This window comes from Antedon mediterranea, chromosome 8 (genome assembly GCF_964355755.1).
Source record: "Antedon mediterranea chromosome 8, ecAntMedi1.1, whole genome shotgun sequence".
Taxonomy (NCBI): domain Eukaryota; kingdom Metazoa; phylum Echinodermata; class Crinoidea; order Comatulida; family Antedonidae; genus Antedon; species Antedon mediterranea.
The window spans coordinates 10756604-10784337 of record NC_092677.1 but is presented as its reverse complement, the minus strand read 5'-3'; the positions used below and the strand labels follow the sequence as shown (position 1 = coordinate 10784337).

The 27734-nt window shown below is 32.4% G+C and overlaps 2 protein-coding genes across 2 annotated transcripts in view; both read right to left on the bottom strand.

The window, feature by feature from the left end:
- LOC140057516 (uncharacterized) overlaps nt 1-9714 on the bottom strand; it is a 32649-nt gene extending 22935 nt beyond the window's left edge. Inside the window, exons 1-17 of the mRNA XM_072103210.1 lie at nt 9582-9714; nt 8535-8894; nt 7911-7997; nt 6335-6814; nt 5749-6047; nt 5261-5462; nt 5061-5174; nt 4752-4862; nt 4292-4354; nt 3714-4088; nt 3059-3355; nt 2595-2816; nt 1702-2199; nt 1273-1458; nt 884-986; nt 569-656; nt 145-379 (exon numbers count right to left, since the gene is read on the bottom strand). Of these exons, the coding sequence (XP_071959311.1) occupies nt 145-379; nt 569-656; nt 884-986; nt 1273-1458; nt 1702-2199; nt 2595-2816; nt 3059-3355; nt 3714-4088; nt 4292-4354; nt 4752-4862; nt 5061-5174; nt 5261-5462; nt 5749-6047; nt 6335-6814; nt 7911-7997; nt 8535-8724 (3550 nt within the window). The 5' untranslated portion in view covers nt 8725-8894; nt 9582-9714. The remainder of the gene's footprint in view (nt 1-144; nt 380-568; nt 657-883; nt 987-1272; nt 1459-1701; nt 2200-2594; nt 2817-3058; nt 3356-3713; nt 4089-4291; nt 4355-4751; nt 4863-5060; nt 5175-5260; nt 5463-5748; nt 6048-6334; nt 6815-7910; nt 7998-8534; nt 8895-9581) is intronic.
- Nucleotides 9715-11408: 1694 nt separating this feature from the next.
- Nucleotides 11409-27734, bottom strand: part of LOC140057606 (uncharacterized) — a 59757-nt gene continuing 43431 nt past the window's right edge. The window contains exons 59-78 of the mRNA XM_072103322.1: nt 27549-27664; nt 26898-27086; nt 26307-26375; nt 25930-26047; nt 25258-25419; nt 24953-25031; nt 23211-23331; nt 22787-22842; nt 22406-22532; nt 21617-21720; nt 20365-20470; nt 16063-16243; nt 15025-15097; nt 14877-14943; nt 14605-14684; nt 14223-14349; nt 13867-13908; nt 13627-13692; nt 12524-12560; nt 11409-12178 (exon numbers count right to left, since the gene is read on the bottom strand). Of these exons, the coding sequence (XP_071959423.1) occupies nt 12168-12178; nt 12524-12560; nt 13627-13692; nt 13867-13908; nt 14223-14349; nt 14605-14684; nt 14877-14943; nt 15025-15097; nt 16063-16243; nt 20365-20470; nt 21617-21720; nt 22406-22532; nt 22787-22842; nt 23211-23331; nt 24953-25031; nt 25258-25419; nt 25930-26047; nt 26307-26375; nt 26898-27086; nt 27549-27664 (1931 nt within the window). The 3' untranslated portion in view covers nt 11409-12167. The remainder of the gene's footprint in view (nt 12179-12523; nt 12561-13626; nt 13693-13866; nt 13909-14222; nt 14350-14604; nt 14685-14876; nt 14944-15024; nt 15098-16062; nt 16244-20364; nt 20471-21616; nt 21721-22405; nt 22533-22786; nt 22843-23210; nt 23332-24952; nt 25032-25257; nt 25420-25929; nt 26048-26306; nt 26376-26897; nt 27087-27548; nt 27665-27734) is intronic.

The following is a 27734-nucleotide window of genomic DNA, read 5'->3' as shown; positions in this document are numbered from 1 at the left end:
GAAGTCAAATGGCAGAGTACCAGAACCTGATCACAAAGACTACATTCCAGATGAATGAAATTCAGTGATAATATGACTTCTCAACATCTCCATGACATGTTTTGTAATTGTTAATATAAACACATAAACACATCATTAGCTTACCTGTTATCCCAAGGAATTTAGCAGAATGACGTTTGTATGTAAAACGATCCCAGAAAGCAAGATTGAATATAGCTAGGCCTGGGTCAGTTATTTCTCCAATGGTTGTTTCATTGGGCGAGGCCACAGAAATGGTATAGACAGTGGAGTTAAATAAATCTCCATTTATGTAAACATCCAGACTGTTCAATTTACTCCATGTTACCGCAATGTTTATCCATGTTGTATTTATGTTATTCTGCAGAAAATATAACAAGAATCTCAGTCATAATTTGCACTTTTTTGGCCACATGGTGAATAATTATTTATATTTGGTTGTTTTCACATGCTCAGTGTATCAAGCATATTTATAAATGATAGTACATTTTCCAAATTAAGCTGATGTGAAAGTGTACCTAAAGGTAGTTAAATAGGAAAAAATACATACAATATTGGTTTGTGCTTCTGTGTGTTGTGGATTTCCTATTGTACAATTCAAAACATCATCCACAATGGTAATGGATATACCAGGTGATCTAGAATAAACAAACAAGAATACATAATAATACATCAAAACATATTAAAGGAAAAAAAACAAAACATTAGCAACATTTTAAAAAGGGAAATAGGCCTAATGAAAAGGTCATCAGACAATGTCAAAGTGACAACAAGAGAGGGATATTCCATTTTGCAAATGGGTGCTTCTCTCTATTCAGGTAAGTATGATATATTATATATATATAATATTATAGTTACAAATTACCGAAGTATGCTCATGTTTCCAGCTAATTTCACCCATACAGACAAACTGATACCTTCTGCACAGAGGTCTGGATTATTAAAACATACAGTCTCAGATGGAATTCCTTTAATATAACAATAAAATAAAGAAATCATTAATCTTGTACACAAATCAGCTAGTTTAAAAGGTGCCTTTTGAGAAAGTTAATTTGACATCACCCTAAAGCTTGGTTCCCACTAGAGATGTAACGTAAGGATGCAGATGCAACATAAGCGAGTTGACCAATGGCAAGCTACTGTTCCAATAATCCACTACATGTTATTGGTCAAATCACTTACATTGCGTCAAGTCCCTACGTTGCGTCTCTAGTGGGAACCAAGCTTTAACCACCAAGATAAATATGTACTTACCCAACACAATTTCCGATTCACTGAGTTGCAAATATTCAATGATTTTGGATCCCTCTATACTGATTTTAGTTCCACTAGGGCCCAACGTTTGTCGAACACTCTCATCAATATTTAGTAAATCAAGATCAGAACCAACAAGTGTATGCACATTGTAAAACAACACTGGGTCTTTAAAATTCCGTGTGTCTGATATAAAATGAAACAAATAAATAATTTAATATTTGTTTATACTCAAAAGAACTAAAAGAAAAAATGTGTAGGCATATGAACCATCTTACCACATTTTGTTGATCTAAAACATTTACTATTTAATGTAATTCTATTATTTCTTAAGAGCCAACAACAGGTGTTATTTCTGCAACTTAGTATAAGTATTGTTTCAAAATGTTTTTCTTTATGAATATTACGCTGGATTAATGAAATACTAACCTGGTAATCCAAACGACGTCATAGCTTCAAATGGAGCCACAAACTTTTCAGAAAACACAAAGTCCTCAAATATGATGTGCGACTGCATGCAGTTTACGTCGTTACGTCGACCAATGGTAAGTCGTTGGTGCAGATCATTTGCACGAATCTTTCGATAGCTTAAATTATCCAGACCACGTGGCTTACCATTGATATAAAGAAATAAACCAATGTCTTTATGCCACGAGATGGCAAAATGCACCCACTCAGTATGGTGAGGTACATATGCAAGATCTATGATCCATCGGGCGTCGCCGTCTGTCACCGCTACACTAAGTTGTTGACGCATTCTAATGTACATCGACATACCACGTGATGCCTGCTCACCGGAGCTGAATATGAACACATATTTATCATTTTCTGGTTCATTTTCTGGTTCAAATATTTTAGCCCATATTGAAGCTGTGAATCCGTTGCTGCATTGGCTAGGATCACTGATACACGTGCCTGGAAGTTCATCTATATAAATGAACAAAAACAGATGAAAAACTGTGTGCAATTTAACCTAGTAGGTGGCAATCAGGTTATTTGACTACATTTACAAACTAAGTAATTGAACTAAATATTTCACAAGAGTAAAGTCAGTGCTAAGTTTAAACACATACACAATTCCTAAATCCATCGTTATATGTTTTATATTGTAAAAAGTATGCTTTATTAGAAATTACTTAACTTATATTCCAAATTTCCTGGACTTTCTGCATTTTTACTCCTGAAGACGATCAAAGCATATTGATCGAAACGTCGAGAAACTCAACACTTCTTTTCAGAACTAACATACGTGGTGTACCACAAACTTATATCAACATTTGATTTCGCTATGCAAACCTTCAAACAATAGTCAACACACTTACCAGAGAATATGGTTTCCAGGCTCGTGCTACCACGAAGTTCCAGTGCCAATCCTTTCACATCTCTCCCGGTGACTGTTGGAGGATCAACATTAGAAGGCACATACATGTCAAGAACTGGACTGGTTGCCGTTGTCATGTTAAATATGGCCAACTGATCTCTCCTGATGAATTTATCCGTTGTGATGTAATACTTACTTGTAAACAAATACAACATCTCAGAGGCTGTTATAACAAAGATTATAAAGTTGTTTGACAAAAAAAGTGTGATGATGCAAAAATATGGTGGTGATATGCCCAAATATGGTAGTATGACATCATCATGTACATATATGGGCAAATCACATTTCTTTGGTTACATAAAGTTTTAGTCTGCTTCTTGCTTCAATTTTTTTTTAATTTGAAGATAACGCCATTTTTAATTTGGAATTATACCTGTAAATATTTTAATAAACTATTGTACTGACCAGTCAAACCAATGAACCTGTATGACTCAAATTCAAATAAATAGCGATTCCAAATAACAATATCTGAGATTGACATTGGAAACAACGAACGGCTGCCTGTGAGGCTTCCAATGTTGAGTTCTCCATCATCACCATTAACAAAATCAGTCACTTTCACAGTCGCCTGTTGTAGATCTCCATTAATGTAGATAGAAATGCCAAGATCATTTCGCCATGAAATCCCAATGTTAAACCAGAAGTCTTCGACAAGCCTAAAGTCAGTAGAAACGGTTTTCAAGTTGTCTGTACCATTGAATACTATAGAAAGAAAAAGTTTTTTTATCAACCTTTATGTTTTGCTATTGGCTGATCCTCTCAAAGCGAGACGGAAATTATTCCGCCATATTCTTAGACTAAATGATAACGTTTCTGCAAAACTTTGCATTCTACTTTCAGGAAATGAACCACATTAAATTTAGAGGAAGACCGCAAACAGAATTACTAGTAACACTTAATAATTACTTAAAATTCCTCAAAAACCTTGAAACTCAAAAAAGCAACGGATCTAGCAAAAATAAATGCAACTGCACATAATAGAAATTAATTGGAAATTTTGTATTAAAGGTGTATTTCTCTAGGGCATCCCAGACGAAGAAGTAGATGGAATTATGCATACCTTCAACAACAAGGTGTTGACTTCCAGAGAACCTAATCCGCACACCTTCACTACCCTTTTTGGTGTCAAGAACCACTCCATACAATGTTTCATTTATTGTCGAATTATCTCTCTCTACCTTTATCCATACTGACATTGCAAACCCATTAGCGCACGAAGAAGGTGAGTCAATGCATGTTTTAAGATCTTCTAGCTTGTAAGATGCGTTTTCTGATGTCAGAACTGGATCTACTGTGCACCCACCACCTCTCCCGTCTTCTGTTGATATGATAATATCAATAGCTGTACTCCCAGATCCAAGGACATTGGAAAATGTTTTGTAGGCTTTGGATGCAGTGTAAACTGGATTTATAAATACCTCAATAGTTCCATTGCCTAAAGGAAAACACACAAAAAGAAGCATTCTCATCATAAGGTTCTGTGTAGGCAGAGCTTAAGCTTGTATCCACATTGGTTATGTGCAACCATAAACTTGGTTCCCACTTGGTTGCAATAAAAGTGAGTTGACCAATCACAAGCAACAGTTTACAATAACATTTAATAAAAAATAATACGAATGAAAATAGTGTTATACTTACAACTAGTGTTGTAAAAAGTCAATTCTTTGACATCTTCATTGTAGTTCACAGCTGGACAAAGATCTGTTAATAATAATATCTATTCGGCAAAAGTTCTTAAAAGTAGGTTTTACATTTCATCTTGCCAGGAGCAAGTAATAGGCATGAGCCCAAACAGAAGACTGCTCTTACTCCATCATTATTATACAATACAAAAAACAAAACTAAGTATATATTAAACTATCATATTAGCACATGCTTTCACATCTAACCTACTGTATTAAATTTGTGTAAAGATGTTTGCTTTTTGCTTTATATTTTGGTACAGTTTTACTCTAATTTTGAATGACATTAATTGAAACATTTTATTTCCCATGTTATAAAAAACCCTCAATCCAAAAAGTAATATCAAAACATCTTAAAATTGATGCTCTATTGTAATACTGTATATTACTTTATACATTTATAAATACCAACTTACTCTTTTCGCAGAACATTCCTCCCCAATTTTCCAAACAATCACATGTGAACTCGTTTTGGCCTTCTAAACACGTTCCATTAAAACAAGGTGAACTAGCACACTCTACGACATCTAAAAAAAAAAGATATTGCCCATAAATTATAATTTAATATGATTTCAATATTATGCTATGTCTGGAGTTGAAGAGACTCGCCTTTGGCGGTAGTTTTTTTTAACATTGCTCCTTTTGTATGTATCACTGAAAGAAATATATAATAGTTCAGTGCATCCAGGTGTGAACAGAACCTCTATATATCAAGTTCATCCTACCTGATTCACATGCGTCACCTTCAAAGCCTGGATAACATCGGCATTCTCTGTCACCAGCAGATGTAAAACATGTTCCATTATCGCAGTCATTTGCGGTTTTACACGCATCCAAGTCTGAAAAACAAAACAAGTCACAGTGGATAAACAAATCACCAGTTTGGAATCGATCTTGTAATCTCTCGTCTACAACGTGCACTCACCAACTCCATGCAGAAGGTCAATTCCACTTTGATTGTTCTGGTCTGATATGAAAAGTTCATCAAGTAAACCCAGCATAGAGTGTTTGAATACATCAGTATCAGCATCATAATAACCGCCAATGACCAACAGTCGCGTACTCTCATTGACCGAAATGGCACTGCTTGTGTTACATTGACTAATGAATTCCCCATCTATGAACGCCTAAAAATACAACAGAAGAATATCTGAATATTTATTAGTGGCCACTCAAAGCACAAAAAAGAACCAACACAAAACAGGGTTTCAAATTGCTGCTGTTTATACAAACTTTATAGGCTTTCTGTTAAAATGAGTGAGGTTGTCATGGGCTTCTGGTTAACTATTTTTGTCTTTAAATTATGTTTTTCTTTCAAGTAAATATTTGGTTAAAGTGAATAACTATTAAATTACAATGGCTATTAAAAAAATATTGTATAAACATTTTTTTTTCACATTTTTTATAACTCACGGATAAAACAACATCAGAAAAAGGAGCTTTGGTAGTCATCGTAGCAGAAGATTGTGGTTCCATCGTAGAAGTTGGTGACAATGTGGAGTTTTCTTCCATCGTAACAGATGTTTGTGATTCAACCGTTGTGACGTCTGCTACTATTCTAGGTCCCCATGTGAACGCAATACTACTCCAGACATCAGTCATAAGTGTATTATGACTGATGACAGTTTCCCATGTGGAATTGTCTGTATTAACAACGATGTGAATGTCTCTGTTCTGTCTGTAGATTGCAAACCCTGTTCGACTTGGAGCACCTAAAATGTTTTGTAATAACAGAAAGATTAATTGATATTATCAGGGAAGAGCATACTTGATATTTCACCCAATTCTCTTAACTGTAAATCCATACATTATCTATCAGTCTTCATAGGCAAATTCTGTAATATACAGGTTACATGTATGCACCTAATATGTTAAAGTAACGTTAATGGCCTATGATACAGGTGTCACATGTGATGTATATGTGAAACTTCATTACAGAACTTGCCTGATACTGGCTAAATTCTAGATACAGCACAGAGAATCTTTGATGAAGGCCTACCTGATGAAACAAAATAAGCTAAACCCTGGTCTTCTAGTTCTGCATGAGTTGGTTTTATCCACAAAGACACTGTCAAACCATTGGTGCACTTATATGGTAAAAATGGACATGGCATATCATACAGGAATGTTGAAAAGTTACCAGAACCATCAAAATGTAGGGCATGATCTTGGATACCATCAGCGACGACCAGATCATCAGCGCCAAGGAAAAGGTCTTCCGGAAATCCATCGATGTGGCAATTTGTCTGCTTTGTAACTTGTTCAGTGGTAGGAAGAACTGGTGTTGTTGTATAATATGGTGTTGACGTGACATTATAATATGGTGTTGTGATGTTGTCGAAACCGGTTGTTGGATTGACTGTTGAGTTTGATGTTAGTGTCTGGCTTGTTGTAATATATTCTGTAGTCACTGTCTCAATTATTGAGGTGGTAGTCATGATAGGTAAGTTGAATGAACACTTTACTTCTTTCCGGATAACTGAAAAGAAAGGAAATTAGAATGAAAATAGACTAGTTTTATACCAGTAAAACATGTGTGTAGGCTAGCTTATCAACAGGAAAGTGAAATAAACAGGTTAAATTTAAATAAACAGGTTAAAGTGAAATAAACAGGTTAAAGTGAAATAAACAGGTTGAAGTGAAATAAACAGGTTAAATTAAAATAAACAGGTTAAAGTGAAATAAACAGGTTAAAGTGAAATAAACAGGTTAAATTTAAATAAACAGGTTAAAGTGAAATAAAAAGGTTAAAGTGAAAAAGACAGGTTGAAGTGAAATAAACAGGTTGAAGTGAAATAAACAGGTTAAAGTGAAATAAACAGGTTAAAGTGAAATAAACAGGTTGAAGTGAAATAAACAGGTTAAAGTGAAATAAACAGGTTAAAGTGAAATAAACAGGTTGAAGTGAAATAAACATGTTAAAGTGAAATAAACAGGTTAAATTTAAATAAACAGGTTAAAGTGAAATAAACAGGTTAAATTTAAATAAACAGGTTAAAGTGAAATAAAAAGGTTAAAGTGAAATAGACAGGTTGAAGTGAAATAAACAGGTTAAAGTGAAATAAACAGGTTGAAGTGAAATAAACAGGTTAAAGTGAAATAAACAGGTTAAAGTGAAATAAACAGGTTGAAGTGAAATAAACAGGTTAAAGTGAAATAAACAGGTTAAAGTGAAATAAACAGGTTGAAGTGAAATAAACATGTTAAAGTGAAATAAACCGGTTAAATTTAAATAAACAGGTTAAAGTGAAATAAACAGGTTAAATTTAAATAAACAGGTTAAAGTGAAATAAAAAGGTTAAAGTGAAATAGACAGGTTGAAGTGAAATAAACAGGTTAAAGTGAAATAAACAGGTTAAATTTAAATAAACAGGTTAAAGTGAAATAAACAGGTTAAATTTAAATAAACAGGTTAAAGTGAAATAAACAGGTTAAATTTAAATAAACAGGTTAAAGTGAAATAAACAGGTTAAAGTGAAATAGACAGGTTGAAGTGAAATAAACAGGTTGAAGTGAAATAAACAGGTTTAAGTGAAATAAACATGTTAAAGTGAAATAAAATGGCATATACAAACCAAGTCGTTCACACTGCCAGTTGAAGCAAGTTTCTTCATGTGAACAGTCAGTGTCATCATAACAGGCACCATTAGGAAAGATGATAGCTTAAGAAAAAACAAGATTATAATCAGTTTCTAATATCCATTTAGAAACAACCACATCTGAACTCATTTGCATTTGAATCCAAGTGGAAACCAAGATTTAATTTGTACAATATGAGTTTGATACTATGTAATTTAAAGCTCTGTCTGCACTATCCAAAAAAATTGCAATGTGCCTAAATATGGTAGAGATATCATCGTGTCTAAAGTTTAATAGTGCAGACAAAGCTTAAAGCTCTATCTCTAAACTTTATGTGACAAAACGATGCTGTTGTCGTTCAAGCATTCACTCACCACCAGAGTGGTTGAACATTTTCTAGTAATACAGTGGTAGATTAAATTGTTTACAATTGTTTATATAGCATATGTTCAGTATACAGCCATGTGTGTGATGTGTGCTATTCACTGATAATAATATTGTATTAGGGAAGAGTGAAATTAATAATTTTACTCTTCCCTGATTGTATCTTTTGTATGTGTCATTATAACTATGTTAATTATTAAGTTAATGCATACAAAAATATCAAAAAGTGTTCTTACGTCTCTCACACACAAGATCAGTGGAGAAATACTCAGTGCATACTCGGTATTCAAAGGTTGTACCAACTTCTCCAAGGCATACCATAGGCTCGTCAAAACCATCAACATCATTGTCTAAACTTTTATAAGAAGTTTTCCTGTCCGAAGACCACTCTTTGTTATCATAGCTGTATATAGCACGGTCAATCATCCAAAACTTGTTGGAGATCGTCTGGAGAAAGTCATCTTCAGTTTTAGTGTCGATGCTCACAAGAGCAAATCCGGTTTCTCGGCATATCTCACTTGCAGTGAACCATGTGACTTGTTTTGGTCTGATGTAGTAGCAGGAATCATTTTTAAGCTCATCATCACATGTCAATTCTTAACAATAAATAAAAGTTTAAGTTCTTAATTTGAGAACATTTTTACTATGATGAACATTAATGACCAAATAGTGATATTGTTATAAATTAGATATTACACAAAAGAACAAAGATCATGACAATACTAGACATCCCTATGTTAGGGACCATCCATGTCAAAATGTTACTATTTTAGTTTACTGCAGTAACTACATTTGTTTAATTTTTAACCTGTTTATTCAATAGGTATAACAAGCTGTTTGTGTAATCATACACACTGGAATTGCCAAACTTTTAATTACTGTACGAACAAACAAACCTCTTGCGTTATTTTAGTTACAAATGCATTTACTGCAGTAGCATCATTTTAACATCAGATAACATGATCTCTCACACAATTTAAACTTGTAACGAACATACATATATACTATGAAGTCAATGTTTTTCCTGTACAAATAAGTGGAAAAGACATGCATGTTTGTAATTCAAACTAGGCATAAATAAAGCATTAGAAAACATCGTAACACGTACAGTCAACTCTCCAAAAACTGGACACCTTTGGGCTGGCCAAATATGTCTGATTTTCCCGAAAGTCTGGTATTCAGAATGTGTTTTTAATGGTAAAAATGAATATGGGACTGTTGGGGGATTCTGGTTTTCAGAGAGTTGTCTGTATTATAGAAATCGTAATATAAATATTACTAACTGTAACAGCCTCTGTTACGGACAAGTTCCCAACCTTCTTCACATTCACACCAGAAGTCAATGCACTGTCCATGGAAGCAATCCACATCAGACGAACAGTTCACTTAAAATATAAAAAAATGTTAGGTTTTTGGGGGTTCTTTCTCTGCTTCAATTGTTCAAAGGTTTTGAGATTGCAACAAATATCTGTGGATAAGGGTTAGATTAGTTTAGAACATGATTTTTATGTAATATAATTCTGAATTTTTTCTATTAAATGGTAAAAAACAATAGCCAACTATAAAACATCAAGAAATATTAAAAATTGACTAAACACAAGAAAATATACCTCAACAAATATATGTGGATAAGGTTTAGATGGAGACATTTTAAGACGATTTTTATGTAATATAATTCTAAACTTTTTCTATTAAATGGTAAAAAACAATAGCCAACTATAAAAAATCAAGAATATATAAAAAATATACTAAACACAAGAAAATATAGCTCAACAAATATATATGGATATGGGTTAGATGGAGACATTTAAACACGATTTTTATGTAATATAATTCTGAACTCTTTCTATCAAATGGTAAAAAACAATCATAGCCAACTATACAAATATTAAACATTATATATTATTTTTAAATACATTGCATTATTCAGTATCAAAAACAATAAAAATGAGAGAAATAATTTGATATCAGAATTGTTTTTATTTTCTGCAACTTCTAAGAACATGGCTGAATAGTTTCTGGAACTTTTTTATCACCTCGGCTATTTCATGAAGCTTTGGTTCTGAAAAACTAAAGACACAAACATTTATTAAAAAAACACTTTTTTAATGAGGCCAAGTTGTTATCTGAAATACCCACTCCCTCCTTCCCAACCCCCAATTAGCATTAGCACCAAGTGTCACTCAATGTAGAAAGTACAGGACAGGTGGACACTCCTGCTACCACAGAAAAAGTACTTGAACTGAGATTCCTTCATCTTCACTGAACATTTCTAGATCTGCAACTGTCTCTTCTATCTCTTCCTTATTGAATACACTATACCACACTCATAATGGCAGATAGACAGCTGAACTGTAACATATCCGTGGATAGATTGAGCAATAGTGTCTGTCACAACAGCATTAAAGTGAATTAACTAAGAATTAATATTGATAAACTGTAATATAATACCAAGAAACCTAATCAACATGTTTAATCACTTATTGTTGTCTTCTAGTTTAAATGTTTACACAGGACTAAATGAAGTTTTATCATGTGCAAATTGTTGACACATTTATTGATTATTTCTCAATAAAGACTTGTATAAAATTAATTACTGTATCAATTTAGAATTTATAATATAGAACACTTTACTCAAAAACTATATTTTTTTTTTATAATTTAACAACATTTTTATATTGCTTTCAACAAAAGCACGCCATGGCAGAGAAACTGGTACTGGTAAAGTATGTAGGTCAAAACAGATTAACCTTACTATACATTTTAAACATTATTTAACATTAATATTTTCTACACATCTATACTTATTTTTTTGTCTTGTAAAGCGTTGCTTTTAGGAACATCCACCCTCTTTAGTAATCAATGATTTTTCATATAATTTAAATCGTTTTATTTTTCTTTACTCATTTCTGATTTTCATTTTGTTTTGTTTTTGTATGAGTGAGAAAAGTATTATAAGTATTATTATTATAATTATTATTAATATATAAACAAGAAAATAAATGTTATGTTTTTATCGATTTAAATATGTATATTAAAAAAAATATGTAATATAAATAAAAACATGAAGCAGTCTTTTGAGGAAAAATGTTTATTCTTAAAATATCGATAAATAATCAAAAATACGTTTCAGTCAGTAGTCAGAAACTAACTTGTTGTTTATAAGCACATTCAGTTGAATAAAAAAAAAGAACAAAATTACTAAATTAAAAATAAAATTATCAATTAAGTGCAATACTAGCAGAGGCGGTAAACTCAGTATTAAATACAGAAACCAGGCCTAGGCTATTGTTTGTGGCTTTGGCAATCTTTTACACGATGCAGGACAGCACAATATTAAACTGATTCAATTTCTATGATGGGTAGTCTAAACACAACCTAATACAAAATTTAGTAAATGACGTCATCAATCAAGTTATTAGACTTACGCACAAAATTCCATTATTCTAAATGTTATATAAACAATAAATAACCTAATGTACAATGAATCTAATTCATAAAACTCTATTAAATTTTTAAAAATATTTTTTGTACATAAAAATAATGTATGTCAAATGCATTTTAAATACATCTACTATATTATACTAATACCTATATTGACAGACAGTTTAATTTATAACTTTGAACTATTCTTCTTGTGCAATGAATTAATCACAATACAATAATTGCATAAATAACAATAATTATTAAACTTATACTACACAACAAAAATATTTAAAAATTAATGTTACAAAATTATATAATTATATTAAAATTATATTTTATATAATTATAATATCAAATATATTAAAATGATATCGCTTTCATGTTGATGTTCCATTTCTTAATTCTTTTATCGTTTCAATACAACATAGTTTCTTCAAATTTGATTACGCATGATCTGAAAATAGGAAGACAAATATTAATACCTTAAAAAACACAATTTAGATATTATTCATTGTTACTACAGGTATAATCTGTTTGTATTATAAGATACAACATTTGTTACCACTATATAAAATACTAAGTAATAAATCATATTTTGGATAGAGCTTAAAAGTCTAATTATTAATTTATATTTAACATTTTTGTTGATCAAATAAAAAAAAAGTACAATATCATGAGAAAAGTACAATTAAATTGTTTGAATTTTCTATTTAAATGGTTCCATATAACTTTTTGTGGTTCCAAATGCATTTATTTCATAAAACAAAACTGTGTGTTTTTATTTTAAAAATATACATACAGACAAGGTTATTTTTCTTTTTGACTGGTTCTGGTTTCTGAAAAATTAGAAATAATTGTAAACATCAAAATTATGACTAAGATGATAATGGAAAAGTATGTGTCATCCTATGCCCCTTATTTAAGATACATTTAAGATTACAATACAATCCAAGTATAATCCCACACAATACTTATTAATTTTATAGCCAGGCCCCTATGAGATGACAGTATAATTTTATGTGTCTGTGCTTGTTTACCGTTTCTATGGCAACATAACACAATAAATATCATATTTATTTGATTATAGCTATTTTCTACATGATCGATATCCTTGTATTCTTAATCTTGTTAAGCTAAAAGGCAAATATTAAACCATATGCTATATATTAGAAATTTTCACACAGAGAATAAATATTGGTTTGTTTCAATAATATTGATTTTGTTACTTAAGAACTTGTCTTTGAATAACACCGCACCGAATATGTTTTTACTACATGCAAAAAAGCTATTTAAATCTAATACTTAATGAGTTAAGTTAATGCATTCAGTGGTGTTTTTAGCCTTTTCAACATATTTTAATGCCTTTTTGTTTCTCCTTATACCCTTAAGCCATGGGTTTAGCCAGTGAGTGCTCATAGCTGTTATGCCAATTCATTGCTAAATCAAGCTGTTACACTAGTCTACTAAATATATACTGAATATAGTACCATACTTCAAACCTGTAATTTCTGCTAAATATATACACAAGACTTTGGGAAATTCCATTTCCCAGGCCGCTGGGAATATACTCAGTCGTATATGGTACTTTACTACACCATGCAAAATAGTATTATATGCATCTAGAATAAAAAGCAAGCTAACAAATGACTGTGTGTGCGCTACATATAAACTAATACACTATGCTACACTAATATAGCATACTACTACTAACTGTACATGCATCTAATTATAAAAAGCTATTTTGAAATCTATTTATAAATGAATATAATCAAAGCAAAAACAGAGGAGTAGCAATGTGATATAAAACAAAAATTAAAATAGTGTTAAAAAAAACCGAATATTCACCACAAAAACTAATAATTACCGTAAATACATAACACCAAATTAAAAAAAAATACTTACTAGATGAATTCTTCGGATAATTGTTAACTCAAAATCTGGATTCTCAAAACAAATAACCGCTTTGAGCTGCATGAAATAGTACAGGCATAAAAAAAAAAAAATTTAATAAATGCTTGCTGTAACGCCAAATAAAAGAATTTGTACTATATTTGATCAATTCTTGATATTTGATATTTTTGAAATAAATGCCTTCAACACTAACAAACCTAAAAAATCTTCCTCAAATTATTGTTTTCTTACCTCTCGATTCCAAGTACTGTGGCAATAGTACATACAACAGCCCTGAAAGATCAAAGACAATTATGTAATGAAGATAAGGTAATAATAGTTATAGTTCAGAAAATCGATAAAAGATTTTGCATTTTTCACTCTTTCCACTGTTTTTCATTACTTCTTAAGATTGCGTTAAACATATGCTATATAACCGTTTTTATTTGTGGAAAGCAATAACATCACCATTAATTACTATTTGTACTATTATTACTATTGTTCAGAAAAATATGTAAAATATGTTGACAATTGAAACACTTTATTTTTTAACTTGTTTTATTTTGTATATTATAGAATATAAATGATATGAGTGAAAGAAAACTTACATAAAATGAGGCAAGAAAGTAGAAGACGTAAGTAAGGATGATGCCATAGTCATAGATAGACAGATGTCCAAACAACCAAGTTATGTCATAAATGATGAGAAGCACAGAACAAGCCTTCCAACCAGCACTGTAAAACAAAATAGGTTTTTACTATGAAAACCTTGAACAATACTCATCATATATGGTATGAAAATAAATAATTTATACAATGAAATTTAAAGCCTGGAAATAACTAATAACTTTTTTATCTAAAAAATTGACTAAGGATATAAATTTGCACTGATGGTGATGATGATGGCCTGTCTATTAGTGCTAATAATTATAATGAAAATTAATAAACATCAATTTCAATGAATTATTTAACCCCCAAAAAAAAACTTACACAAATCCGGTAGTCTTATCCTCTCTGCGTACATTATCATCAGTTCGTCTATACACTGTTCCTAATGCAACTGCGCAGAACTATAAAAAAAATATATACGTAAATTATTTTCCATATATTGTATCCTAATATCGTTTCGAATTTCTTAAATTTGTGCATACTTCAAAATAACAGTAAATGATCAGAAAACAACACTATAAAAGTTCTAAGTGATTATTTGTGAAGCTGGCAATCTGCTGGAAACATTTGTTAATTTGACCAAAAAAACTTACTATGTTGGCAAGAACCCATGGTACAATGTACGTTGCTGTCAATCCTTGATTCAGGCTCAACCAACAACTGTGTACAAATAAAAATATAGTCAAAGATACATAATCATAAAAGTTGGATCTTTTATTTTTTTTGTCAAACAAAACTTACAATTCTCCATCTTGAAGGTCATACGCATCAACATCTGTTGCTATAGCAATGGAAACAATCATAAACGGTATACCTACAATAATCAAATAGATTTATTAGAATTTTTTTTCATGAAATATCAAACAACACCGTGAAACAATACAAAGCACTACTAAGGGATCATGATAAAATTCTACTGCAGTAACTACAATTGTTACTGAAATACCATTTAAGGTTGTTTCATGTAGAAGTGTATGAGGTAGTTACTATAATAAACAGTGTGTAATGAAATTGCCAAAAAAAAAATCTTGTTAAATATTTGGATAAAAAGTATAGTTACAACTGCAGTAGAATAAAAATAAAATAATAAATATATATTTATATCACTTGCACTGATGAAGGGCTAGTGTTGCCTGAAAGCTCTGCTAACTTTTCAGGCTGTTTTACTTTATCGTTTTGATTTAGCTTTTCGCTTTTTTTTTCTCCATTGAGATCCAGCCACTGATACCTACAGCATTGTCATTTTTTCAGTAATTTGTCTTTGGATTTATATATATATTCTCACAGATTTCCTCATCTTTATCGTTTCGAATTAATTAATTAAAATTTCAGTATATCACCGGGCGGTTTAGAATTAATGTTCTTTGCCTGATATGTTTATATATATAAAAGTATCTCTTCGGAGATCCCGCCTCGTGAATAAAAATACTGAAAGATGAGGGCGTATCAATTTGATCTCTGTTGCGTACAACTGACGACTAGTGCTGTTCCGCCGTACCACGCCGAGAATGTTAAAGAGTCGCTATCCAATCGAGTTTGAACAATACCATGAAAGCCCCAGTGGTTAGGACATCTGCATATCAAGCAGGCGGTCCGAGTTCGAGTCTGGGTTGGGGCGACTTTTTCTCATTCTCACAGATTTCCTCATCTTTATAGTTTCAAATTAATTAATTAAAATTTCAGTATATCACCGGGCGGTTTAGAATTAATGTTCTTTGCCTGATATGTTTATATATATATATACATATATAAATAAAACTAAAAAAACTAAGCACTTACCCCAGCCAACGATATTGTAATATTTCATGTGCTCTGAACAAAACGGTTCTCCAGATTTGTCGCTCTTTTGCAAAAGACTTTGTGTTACGTCCAGAAGCAGATGACCAGATTCAACCACGATCCAAAATAGAATGCTCAGGAAGAAAAAGTGCAGAAGTATTGCCATTGTCTTGCAAGATGACTGAAATTGAAAAGAAATAATAATTTTTACCAAAAAAAACGTTCAATATGATAACATTTAAACAGTTATTTTTACAATCATAGTTTTCCAATTTGACTATTTAATATATAATTTAACATAATAATGATGTATTTAAATTATTTATAGTATTCCATAGAGTCTGACTATGGAGTATAGTGAGTAGGAGGTGGGATTATTACATTAATAATTTATATTTGTAAAGTCTTGAGTCCAAATTTTTCCTAAGTGGGATAATTTCGCAGCCATTAGGCGCAGGAGCCCCGGATAGCGTTACGAAGTCGTTAACTCTGTCAGCCCATGGTCAACCCAACTAATGTGTTTTTCCCAAGGACAACTTATCAATAACTAAACTTTGTCACCACCCATAAGTGTGCTGTTCATTTCCTATTGACCAATGAACACCAATGTAACTGGACCTGAGTTTCTTGCTATTCGACCTTGGGTGCAAATTATACAATTAATTGATGTTAAGGCCACTGACTACTCTTTTCTGTATAGAAACACTGAATTGACTGAATAATAAGAAAACCCTACAATAAGTTCTACTACTACTTGATATGGTGTTATACAAGAACTATATTAAAAGTTAGATGATATCTATCAGATATCATTTTCTAAAAATTGTTTCATTAGTTAGAATAGATCACGGAATACCAATACTGATCTGGACTCGGAAATTCAAAATGTAGCAGGCAACGTTTCACCAATGAAAACTTTCAAGACAAACAAAGTATCATAATTATCATGATATCCATTTTTATTTAATAACGATAAATGGATATAAATATTTCGTCTTTTTTGTTATTTTGTGATGGAAAATATATTGAGTGAACATTGGCACTGAGCTTAAATATTCCCCGTCCCCTTAATGTCCGCTTTATAGGAGTGTCCCCTCAGTAAGGATTTGCTGTTTTGCCCCTTAATAATAAATTATGATGTCCATCTTATCCTCTCAATTTTAATGTGCTACACCCGATAATAGAATACACATCTAACTCGTGTGTACTTTAGAGAACCTAGTACATCTTTCGAGACGAGTGGGGGGTTACCCCGGTGTATTATCACAGCCACTGATCACCAACTGGGCCCTCTGGGAGACCAGTCTTTGACTGAAGAGGTTACCCATTATAAATATATATTTCAATTCAATAGAATAACTGTACAGTAGGCTCCCATTTGATGCAATGTGTTACCCAATGTGCTCAATTTGATTGTGCTACCCAAATCCATGCTATCCATTTGAAATAATTTGCTATCCATTTGAAAGAATGTGCTACCTGATAATCCGTATAGAATAATGTACAGTACAATTACATATATCCATTTGATTGTGCTACCTAATGTGCTATCCATTTGAAATAATGTGCTATCCATTTGAAAGAATGTGCTATCCATTTGAAAGAATGTGCTACCCGATAATCCGTATAGAATAATGTACAGTACAGTACTATATCTATTTGATTGTGCTACCCAATGTGCTATCCATTTGAAAGAATGTGCTATCCATTTGAAAGAATGTGCTACCCGATAATCCGTATAGAATAATGTACAGTACTATATCCATTTGATTGTGCTACCTAATGTGCTATCCATTTGAAAGAATGTGCTATCCATTTGAAAGAATGTGCTACCCGATAATCCTTATAGAATAATGTACAGTACTATATCCATTTGACTGTGCTACCTAATGTGCTATCCATTTGAAAGAATGTGCTACCCGATAATCCGTATAGAATAATGTACAGTACAGTACTATATCCATTTGATTGTGCTACCCAATGTGCTATCCATTTGAAAGAATGTGCTATCCATTTGAAAGAATGTGCTACCCGATAATCCGTATAGAATAATGTACAGTACTATATCCATTTGATTGTGCTACCTAATGTGCTATCCATTTGAAAGAATGTGCTACCCGATAATCCTTATAGAATAATGTACAGTACTATATCCATTTGACTGTGCTACCTAATGTGCTATCCATTTGAAATAATGTGCTATCCATTTGAAAGAATGTGCTACCCAATAATCCTTATAGAATAATGTACAGTACTATATCCATTTGATTGTGCTACCTAATGTGCTATCCATTTGAAAGAATGTGCTACCCGATAATCCTTATAGAATAATGTACAGTACTATATCTATTTGACTGTGCTACCTAATGTGCTATCCATTTGAAAGAATGTGCTACCCGATAATCCGTAGGCTATAGAATAATGTACAGTACAATTATATCCGTTTGATTGTGCTACCTAAATGTGCTATCCATTTGAAATAATGTGCTATCCATTTGAAATAATGTGCTATTTGAAAGAATGTGCTACCCGATAATCCGTATAGAATATTGTACAGTACAATTACATCCATTTGATTGTGCTACCTAATGTGCTATCCATTTGAAATAATGTGCTATCCATTTGAAATAATGTGCTATCCATTTGAAAGAATGTGCTATCCATTTGAAATAATTTGCTATCCATTTGAAAGAATGTGCTACCCGATAATCCGTATAGAATAATGTACAGTACTATATCCATTTGACTGTGCTACCTAATGTGCTATCCATTTGAAATAATGTGCTACCCGATAATCCTTATAGAATAATGTACAGTACTATATCTATTTGATTGTGCTACCCAATGTGCTATCCATTTGAAATAATGTGCTATCCATTTGAAATAATGTGCTATCCATTTGAAAGAATGTGCTATCCATTTGAAAAAGGCCTAATGTGCTATCCATTTGAAAGAATGTGCTACCCGATAATCATAGAATAATGTACAGTACTATATCCATTTGATTTTGCTACCTAATGTGCTATCCATTTGAAATAATGTGCTATCCATTTGAAAGAATGTGCTATCCATTTGAAAGAATGTGCTATCCATTTGAAAGAATGTGCTACCCGATAATCCGTATAGAATGCACAGTACAGTTATATCATAGTTATATCCATTTGATTGAGCTATCTATTGTGCTATCCGTTTGAACTAATGTGCTGTCTGTTTGAAATAATTCAGGGTTTTTTTTTTAAATATGTTTTGCTATCCATTTTAAACGTGCTAAACAAGTTACATATTTGTTGATATAAATTTGCGGTACACCACGTAGGCCTATATTAGTTCTGAAAAGAACTGTTGAGTTGCTTGACGTTTCGATTTAGGCCTACTCCAAAGTCAAAGTCTCCAAAGCTATTCCATCATGTCGTATTCGGGGAATCGCCCACAAGTGTTTTCTCAGAGAAGGGTATGTTCTGTATGGGGTTCTGTATGCTATTTTTTAATAATGTACAAAAAATGAAATGAAAAATCATATTAATTATCGGTATGTACGGAGGAAGCTCGAACAACACGAAGCGCGAAACAAATAAAAGCGCAGCGCGAAACATCTGAAATGATATACAATTTCTCAAAACATGAAAACACAGAATATATTATATTAATATAACTTTTTAATATTTCCAAAGGCTCGGACAAGGAAGAAGGGCCTTAAAAAACTGAATTGCTATATGTTAGGCCACATTTCCATAACTTTTCAAAACTCATCGAACCCTCTGCTAGTAGGCCTAATTAATATAGGAGCGTATCGCCAAATCATTAGAGAAAAAAAAACATGGCATGAAGATGTAATTAATCAAACAACGGCCAAAGAATACCAACAATTTTAATTTAGGTTTCGATTCGTAATTACTAATGTGGTGGACTAAGCCTAGTTTGAAACTATAGTGACCATTTATTTTAGAAAGAAAGATAGACAAATTTGTTTCCATCTCCATGTTATTGTTAATACCAAGGCACTTTTCAATTAAAAATTCTGGCCTAGTATTCTTGCAAGGTCGTCACAGCTCCAGTTACAAAGGTCGTCACAGCTCCAGTTACAAACGGTGATACAAAGTGTCAATCATTTGACCAGTGAACAGCCCACTGGTAGGATAGTCCTTGAAACCGTCCGTAAAACACATTAATCACTCACATCAGTCATGCCGCTAATGGTTGAAAACCTCACTTTTTGGGGTTTTCAAACGTAACGCTATCCGGGGCTCCTGCGCCTAATGATGGGATTATGGTCAAATATAGCAGTAATTATAGAATACTAACCTCATCTTCATTATTGACAAGAGCGGAAATGAAGAGACATAATGCAGTCAAGAATCCAGCCATGAACAGATTAACATGAATTGTATGTCTTCTTGTTCTCAATCGTCTAAGTAAAAAGTAAGATTGTCATTATGAAGTCAAACAAAGCCCTCTATCTATTCTAGGTTCCTAATTTTGCTCATTTTCAAGATGCACAATATACACTTGACCATAGTAGCCATTTAATCTCCCAGTTACCCATGAACAACCCAGGTACCCATTTAATCTCCCAGGTACCCATTTAATCTCCCAGATAACCATTTACACTCTCCAGTGAATTGTATACTCTCATGAAATCATTTATACTCCCATGTACTCAAGTTATATTCCAAGGTATTCATTTATACTCCCAGGTAATCATTTATACTCCCTGGTACTCATTTATTCTCCCTGGTATTCATTTATACTCCCATGTACTCATTTATACTCCCATGTACTCATTTATACTCCCAGGTAATCATTTATACTCCCTGGTACTCATTTATACTCACAGGTACTAATTTATACTCCCAGGTTTTCATTTATACTCCCATGTACTCATTTATACTCCCTGGTACTAATTTATACTCCCAGGTACTCATTTATACTCCCAGGTACTCATTTATACTCCCAGGTACTAATTTATACTCCCAGGTTTTCATTTATACTCCCAGGTACTCATTTATACTCCCAGGTTTTCATTTATACTCCCAGGTAATCATTTATACTCCCAGGTTTCATTTATACTCCCATGTACTCATTTATACTCCCAGGTACTAATTTATACTCCCAGGTAATCATTTATACTCCCTGGTACTCATTTATACTCCCAGGTTTCATTTATACTCCCATGTACTCATTTATACTCCCAGGTACTCATTTATACTCCCAGGTAATCATTTATACTCCCAGGTACTCATTTATACTCCCAGGTAATCATTTATACTCCCAGGTAATCATTTATATTCCCAGGTTCTCATTTATATTCCCATGTACCACTTTGTAGTCCTCCCAGGTAGCCATTTACATACCTAACTTTACTATCTTGGATGCTCATACTAACATATATACACTAAATTATATCACCTTTACATCCCAGTTACCCACTTAATATTCCAGGTACCTAATTACTGTCTACTCTTTGGTCCCAGGTACCTTGATCCCAGGTACCCTGTTACACACCTCAGTATATCTATATCTATCTATATAATATCACCTAAAGATTATTACTTACTTGGTAAACCGAAGGAAGATAATAATAACAAGAAGTACAATCATAGACAGAATACTTCCAGCTTTGATAATTAAAGGCAGAAGAAAATCATGAATCGATGACTCCTGAAAGAAAAAAAAAACTACAATCAAATTACATTTATAACAAAGCGGGCCTGTGTTTAAATTTAGCTGAATACTAATGGAATTATACAGTATTACATTTACAAGTTTGATTCAATGATAATGTTTTTAGTTTGGATACATTTATAAAAGAGCATTTTTAACAGTTTCATTTTTTAGGTCTGATGAGACGATGTCTGTTGTGTAAGATTTTATCTACAATAAAACCCCTACTTTGGGGTACCCATAGTCAGAGGGGCACCAATAATTTGGGGATACTTATTATAAAAGAGCATTTTGACAGTTTCATTTTTTAGGTCTGATGAGACAATGTCTGTTGTGTAAGATTTTATCTACAGTAAAACCCCTACTTTGGGGTACCCATAGTCAGAGGGGCACCAATAATTTGGGGACACTTATTATAAAAGAGCATTTTGACAGGTTTATTTTTCAGGCCTAATGAGATAATGCTGGGTGTGTGTGTAAAATTGTATCTACAGTAGAATCCCTCTTTTGGTAACCATAGTCAGAGGGGCAATCATAATAGGGGACATCCTTATTGAGGGGACACTCTTGTGGAGAGAATGACAATATATGTTTTAACACTATTCAGAGTACACACCTATGTAGTAAGAGGACACTTTTTTATGTGTGTGTAGCATGTTAAAAAACTTGCATATATATTTACCTCATCTGCTAAAGGATCCATCACAACGGCAAAGGCTGTAAAATGGTAACAGTGGCAAATGGTATAATCTTCATTGTGGAACGCTATTTCACAGCCGTCTGTAGCCCACTTGCTGTTAGATTCGTTACTAAAAATATCAAACGACAAAATAATATTATAATGCACAGTTCTTAATAAATGTGTGCCCAAAAGGATTTTAAAACCACATAATGGAATTTATGGTATGGTAATTTAATAATTTTTTTCACTTTTTAATCATAATTTCTGCCTATCAAATAGTACCCATTTAGTAAAATTTTTTATTAAAGTATAGATAACACATTCAATATAATTTACACATTAATTGTAAGGTTATAAATGTTTTAAAAAATAGTAACTTACTTCACATCATAATCCCAATAAGCACATTTTGCAACTTCAATAGAAGTATTTATAAACTGAAAAAAAAAAATTGGTGTAAATGAAAATGTTGTTATATACTTGCTTTATGCCTTATGACTTTTATGCCTTTATGTAAAAAAAGTGTAAAGATGATTCAAGCAAACTACCACTAAACCAATGCTAGATCACAGGGCCTTGCCACAGTTTTTATTGCCTTCAGTAATTTGGCTTGGTTTCTTGGATGTCACATTTGACAAAGCAACTTAACATTATTATAATATGTATATCATTGGTATCCGTGTCTCATAACCTTCAACCAAATTTGATTTAATACAGTTGTTGACAAAATAATAAAGATTACTTGACACTTGATTATTTTGACGTAGGATAATGAAAAAAATAAATAAGATTTTTTAAACTTTACCGATAAATGCTGTAAGGTAATCACAACTGGATTATGAAGATTGGAACGGAGTTTTGGTTCCATTGTAAAGGACATTACTCTACTGTTTACTCGCACAGGTCTACCTTCTCCCTCGACAAAACTGGCAAACAAAAATATCATCAAATCATTCTTTATTCCCAAACAGACATGAAAATGTTAAGCTCTATCTACACAATCAAACTTTATGTGACCAAAACATGTATATGGACATGATGATGTCATATCACTACCATATTTGGGCACATCACTACCATATTTGGGCATATCACTACCATATTTGGGCATATCACTACCATATTTGGGCACATCACACTTTTTTGTCAACATTATTTGATATTGTAGAAAGAGCTTTACATATATCCCAGGTCACAGCTTGAAAGACAAAGCATATACAGGGAAAACAAATCAAAAAGTACATTGCAATTAAAAGAAGAAAGTAAAATGACACATTTAAAAAATCAATAAAGTTCTGTTCGCAATGTACAATTTCTCTATGGTGAAATTAATTTATTATTAGGGGACAGTTCCATATGGTAACTGAGTTTTCTTTTAGTGTTCTATATTTTTCAAGCTGCTGCTCTAGCCCGCTACGTCCCATTAGGACTACTCAATCAGAAGCTAAAGCAAGCAGCAGTTATAGTTCTAAGGACGATAGTTTTGTGAAAATGGAAACTCCACTATAATTTATTGATTCCAGCTCTACAGTAAACCCAAAAAACGTCTGGGAAAAGAGTCTATTAGGACATGTCATGCTAAAATTACAAATCCCAAAGCATTTCTGGTATATTCACTGTCAGATATTTATTGAATTATTATCGAAGCAGTCCATTAAAGTTTGTGTTTGTAATAGGATACTTCACATTTGAAATATCTAGGGTGATGAAGTGACCCCTAGATTTGACCTTAGCAATAAAATTAACTAAAGTGAAAGAAATTGAGTATTCACTTCTGTAACCAAAAAATAATATTTATTCACATATAAAAAGAGAAAAGAAACCCAAAAACCATTGTCTGACAGACAATTTGAGTATTTGTTGCTTTAAATTACATTTTTTCAGGTAAAATTAATTAATTAACTAACTTATTCGTTCATTCCTTTATTCCTTCCCCGAAACCTTGATTCATAAATACCGGGATGGTGTCCGGCGGAGGATAGTTTAACCCTAGCTTAAGTTGTGCATGCTTCATTTACTCTCTATTCTTATTCTGGCCCCGAAACCTTGACTCAGAAATACCGGGATGGTGTCCGGCGGGGGATAGTTTTACCTTAGTTAAGCATAGTTAAGCATAGTTAAGCTTAGTTACATTTTTTTTCACATTATTGATTGTCTCCATCCCCGAAACCTTGACTAAGAAATACCGGAATGGTGTCCGGCGGGGGATAGTTTATTACCATTAGTTAAGGTCAAATGTAAAGCACCTAGAGGGGTCAGTGATCCATTAGGCGCTATATAAATACTGTTTATTATTATTATTATTATTAAAATAACTATTATGTGACAATAAAATGACACATTCAAAAACATTTGAAATAAAAAATATTTTTCAATAAGCGAGCAGCGTTTTTTGTAAGAAATATTTCTTGTTTATTTTCATAACCATATTGGCATACCAATACCGTTTTGCTTATAATCTGGTAAGTTTTTTGTATAATTCAAGGCAGTTCTTGTACATTGATTGATAATATGGATCCCTAAATCAATGATTTGTTAATGACTTACTATTCATCTGAAGCTCTTGGTGGCATGTGATAAGGCAGTGAATCATAGAGTAAAAATACCATTGTGGATATAGATGCACCTACAAAAAAAAGAAAATATTTATGATAGTAAACTTTTCCAAAAGTTCCGATACAATTTGGACTGGTCCAAAGTGTCTGGTTCTTTTATATTATCTGGTTTTTGGAAACTTTTTAATTTTTAAGGCAAAACATTCACAATTACATCATACAAACATACATCAATCCCATATAAAAGTACTATGTTATGGTATAGAATGGGCTTGTGACCAACTACAGTACTCTTACCTGGTATAGTAAAATCAAATATGTTCCTTGGTATGACAATTGAATCTATTGTAAGGTTCCAATTGGAGACAGTGTCGATCCATCTTGGGTCTGTGTAATTCGGAAATGATAATCCTTTCTCCATTGAATACGAGTTCACTTCGAATGTCTCACTTTGAATAACTGAAATCAAGTATTGTTATAGTCTGTTAAGTGTGGTTACCACTAGAACGCAATGGTGCAAAGTTCTGTAACATCGTTACCATGCAACGGCAAGAACACTGTATGCTGGGTGAACCAGGTCAAAGTCTAGGAAAACTGACGTTGACATGCAACTAAGCATGTTTGATTTCATGCTCTCATTGGCTTACTTTGCCTAGGTTGCTAGTGGGAATCAAGCTTTAGTATGATGCATTAATTTCATTATGAAATAAAGATGACAATAGGTGATAAAGGCAATAAATATTAAACAAACATCGTGATGGGGACAACAAAGATGATAATGACAATAGTGAAGTACACTAAACTAAAACAAAGATGATGATGATAATAAAGATAATAATAACAATAATAATGATATAATGATAATGACAGAGATGGAAAAAATATTCTATTCATATTCTGATAACAATGATAATGGTGAAAGTAATAATTATGATTTTTAAAATAAAATTAAAAACTAATTAAACTTACCCATATTATCAGCAGGCAAAACATAGCCAAAATCCATATTATTATCCCTGAGCTTTATTGTCATCCTAAAGGCATACTCCTCCAAATCCTGGATCAATGATGGGCAACCAGGCTCAGTCTTAAAATAAAACAATATTTATTTGATATAAAATTATTAAAAAATAAAAAGGAGTAGGCTGGTTTATGAATGTGAGTATAACTAAAGTTTAGAAAATTATAAGAGACAATATTACAAACAAGTTTGACTGGATGATACGCCACAGTGTAACGATCTAATAATATATTCCACTATGCTCTCTCTTGTAGTTCCTCGTTTGAGAGTAGTGGGATTGCATTATAGTGGCTTAATATAAAATATTCATATACAGTGTACTTACTTCTTGCAATTGTTGCCACTCACTTTCACGGCCTTGATCAAGTAAGTCACTACATATTTGTAAATAAGTCTATAAGAAAAATAAAAAAAGGAAAATAATGACACTCAAAAGGTTTGATTCCATAACAGAATAATAATCATGTGCGCACCATTTCAAATTTAAAACCTAGTTAAATTTCAAACAAAAGTACAACAATATAGAAAGAAAGAGCTTTAGATTGTATAAATGTTCTACTATAATTTGTGATGTGTGCTAAAAGAAATAATCTATATAACTGAGAGATTTCACACCTCTAGAACAATCCTGAAAAATCTCAATTGAATCACTGAATATTTTATTTATATATCATTTTCTAAATTTGTGAAACCCCTACAGGACCCCATACTTAAGAAAAAAAGCACTCAATATTGTTTTAAAGCACTGTATGCACTCAAACTAGTTTGACAAAAAAAGGGTGATGTGCCCAAATATAGTAGTGATATGCTCAAATATGGTAGTGATATGACATCATCATGTCCATATATGGGCACATCACTTTGTTTTGTCACATCAAGTTTGATAGTGAAGACAGGGCTTTAACTTGATACTTACATCAATTGTACTTATGCCATAAGACTCATTAATATTGAGAGGTAATGGTTGTGTAACAAGTGTTTCATAGACCAATACCGATGCCCCCAGGTCATCACTTGTTAGCGTATTAGATGGCTCAGCTAATTCTTCCAAACGTTCCTCTGCACTTTTTAATAACACTTCGTCTACTTCCCCTTCTTCTTCAATCTACAAAAATTGAAGCAAAACATTTAAATAAACTTATTCTATGTGAATGATAAATAATAATTAATCTAATAATTACAACAATATATTATATTGAGAACTACTGTACTTTAATTTTTAGTCGCATGCAAACGCGACTCTACATGTCACTCATTCAGTCGAGTCAGTTGGTCAGTCAGTCGGTTGGTAACACTAACTCAAATTAGAGCACGCGACGCCACGTATATGGCCTTGCTGTATTCCTTTACACAATATCATAAGTTATTTATCATGCACCACACGGCTTTACTTCCCATCAGAAGGACGAGGCAATATGAATAATGTATCTTTCCTAAGGATACAAGATGTCACAGGCAGGACCTATGTTTCTCACATCTATCCTTTCCATTATGACATTACGACTCTCTCTTAATATTAAAGTATGAAATAAATATATTAATTAATAATATTTTAATTGTATCTTACGATTGACTGGAGTTCAACAATGTCACGTGAGCAATCAGCATCGTGCAAAACCTTACAACCCGGCTTTCCAGTGATAGGCGCCAGCTCATCCAGTGCATCGTGGTCGGTAGTTACCTCTGTGAAAAACGACACCAAATGTATCATTCAACCTAATTTACTAGTATAATTTGACCAGATGGCATGATG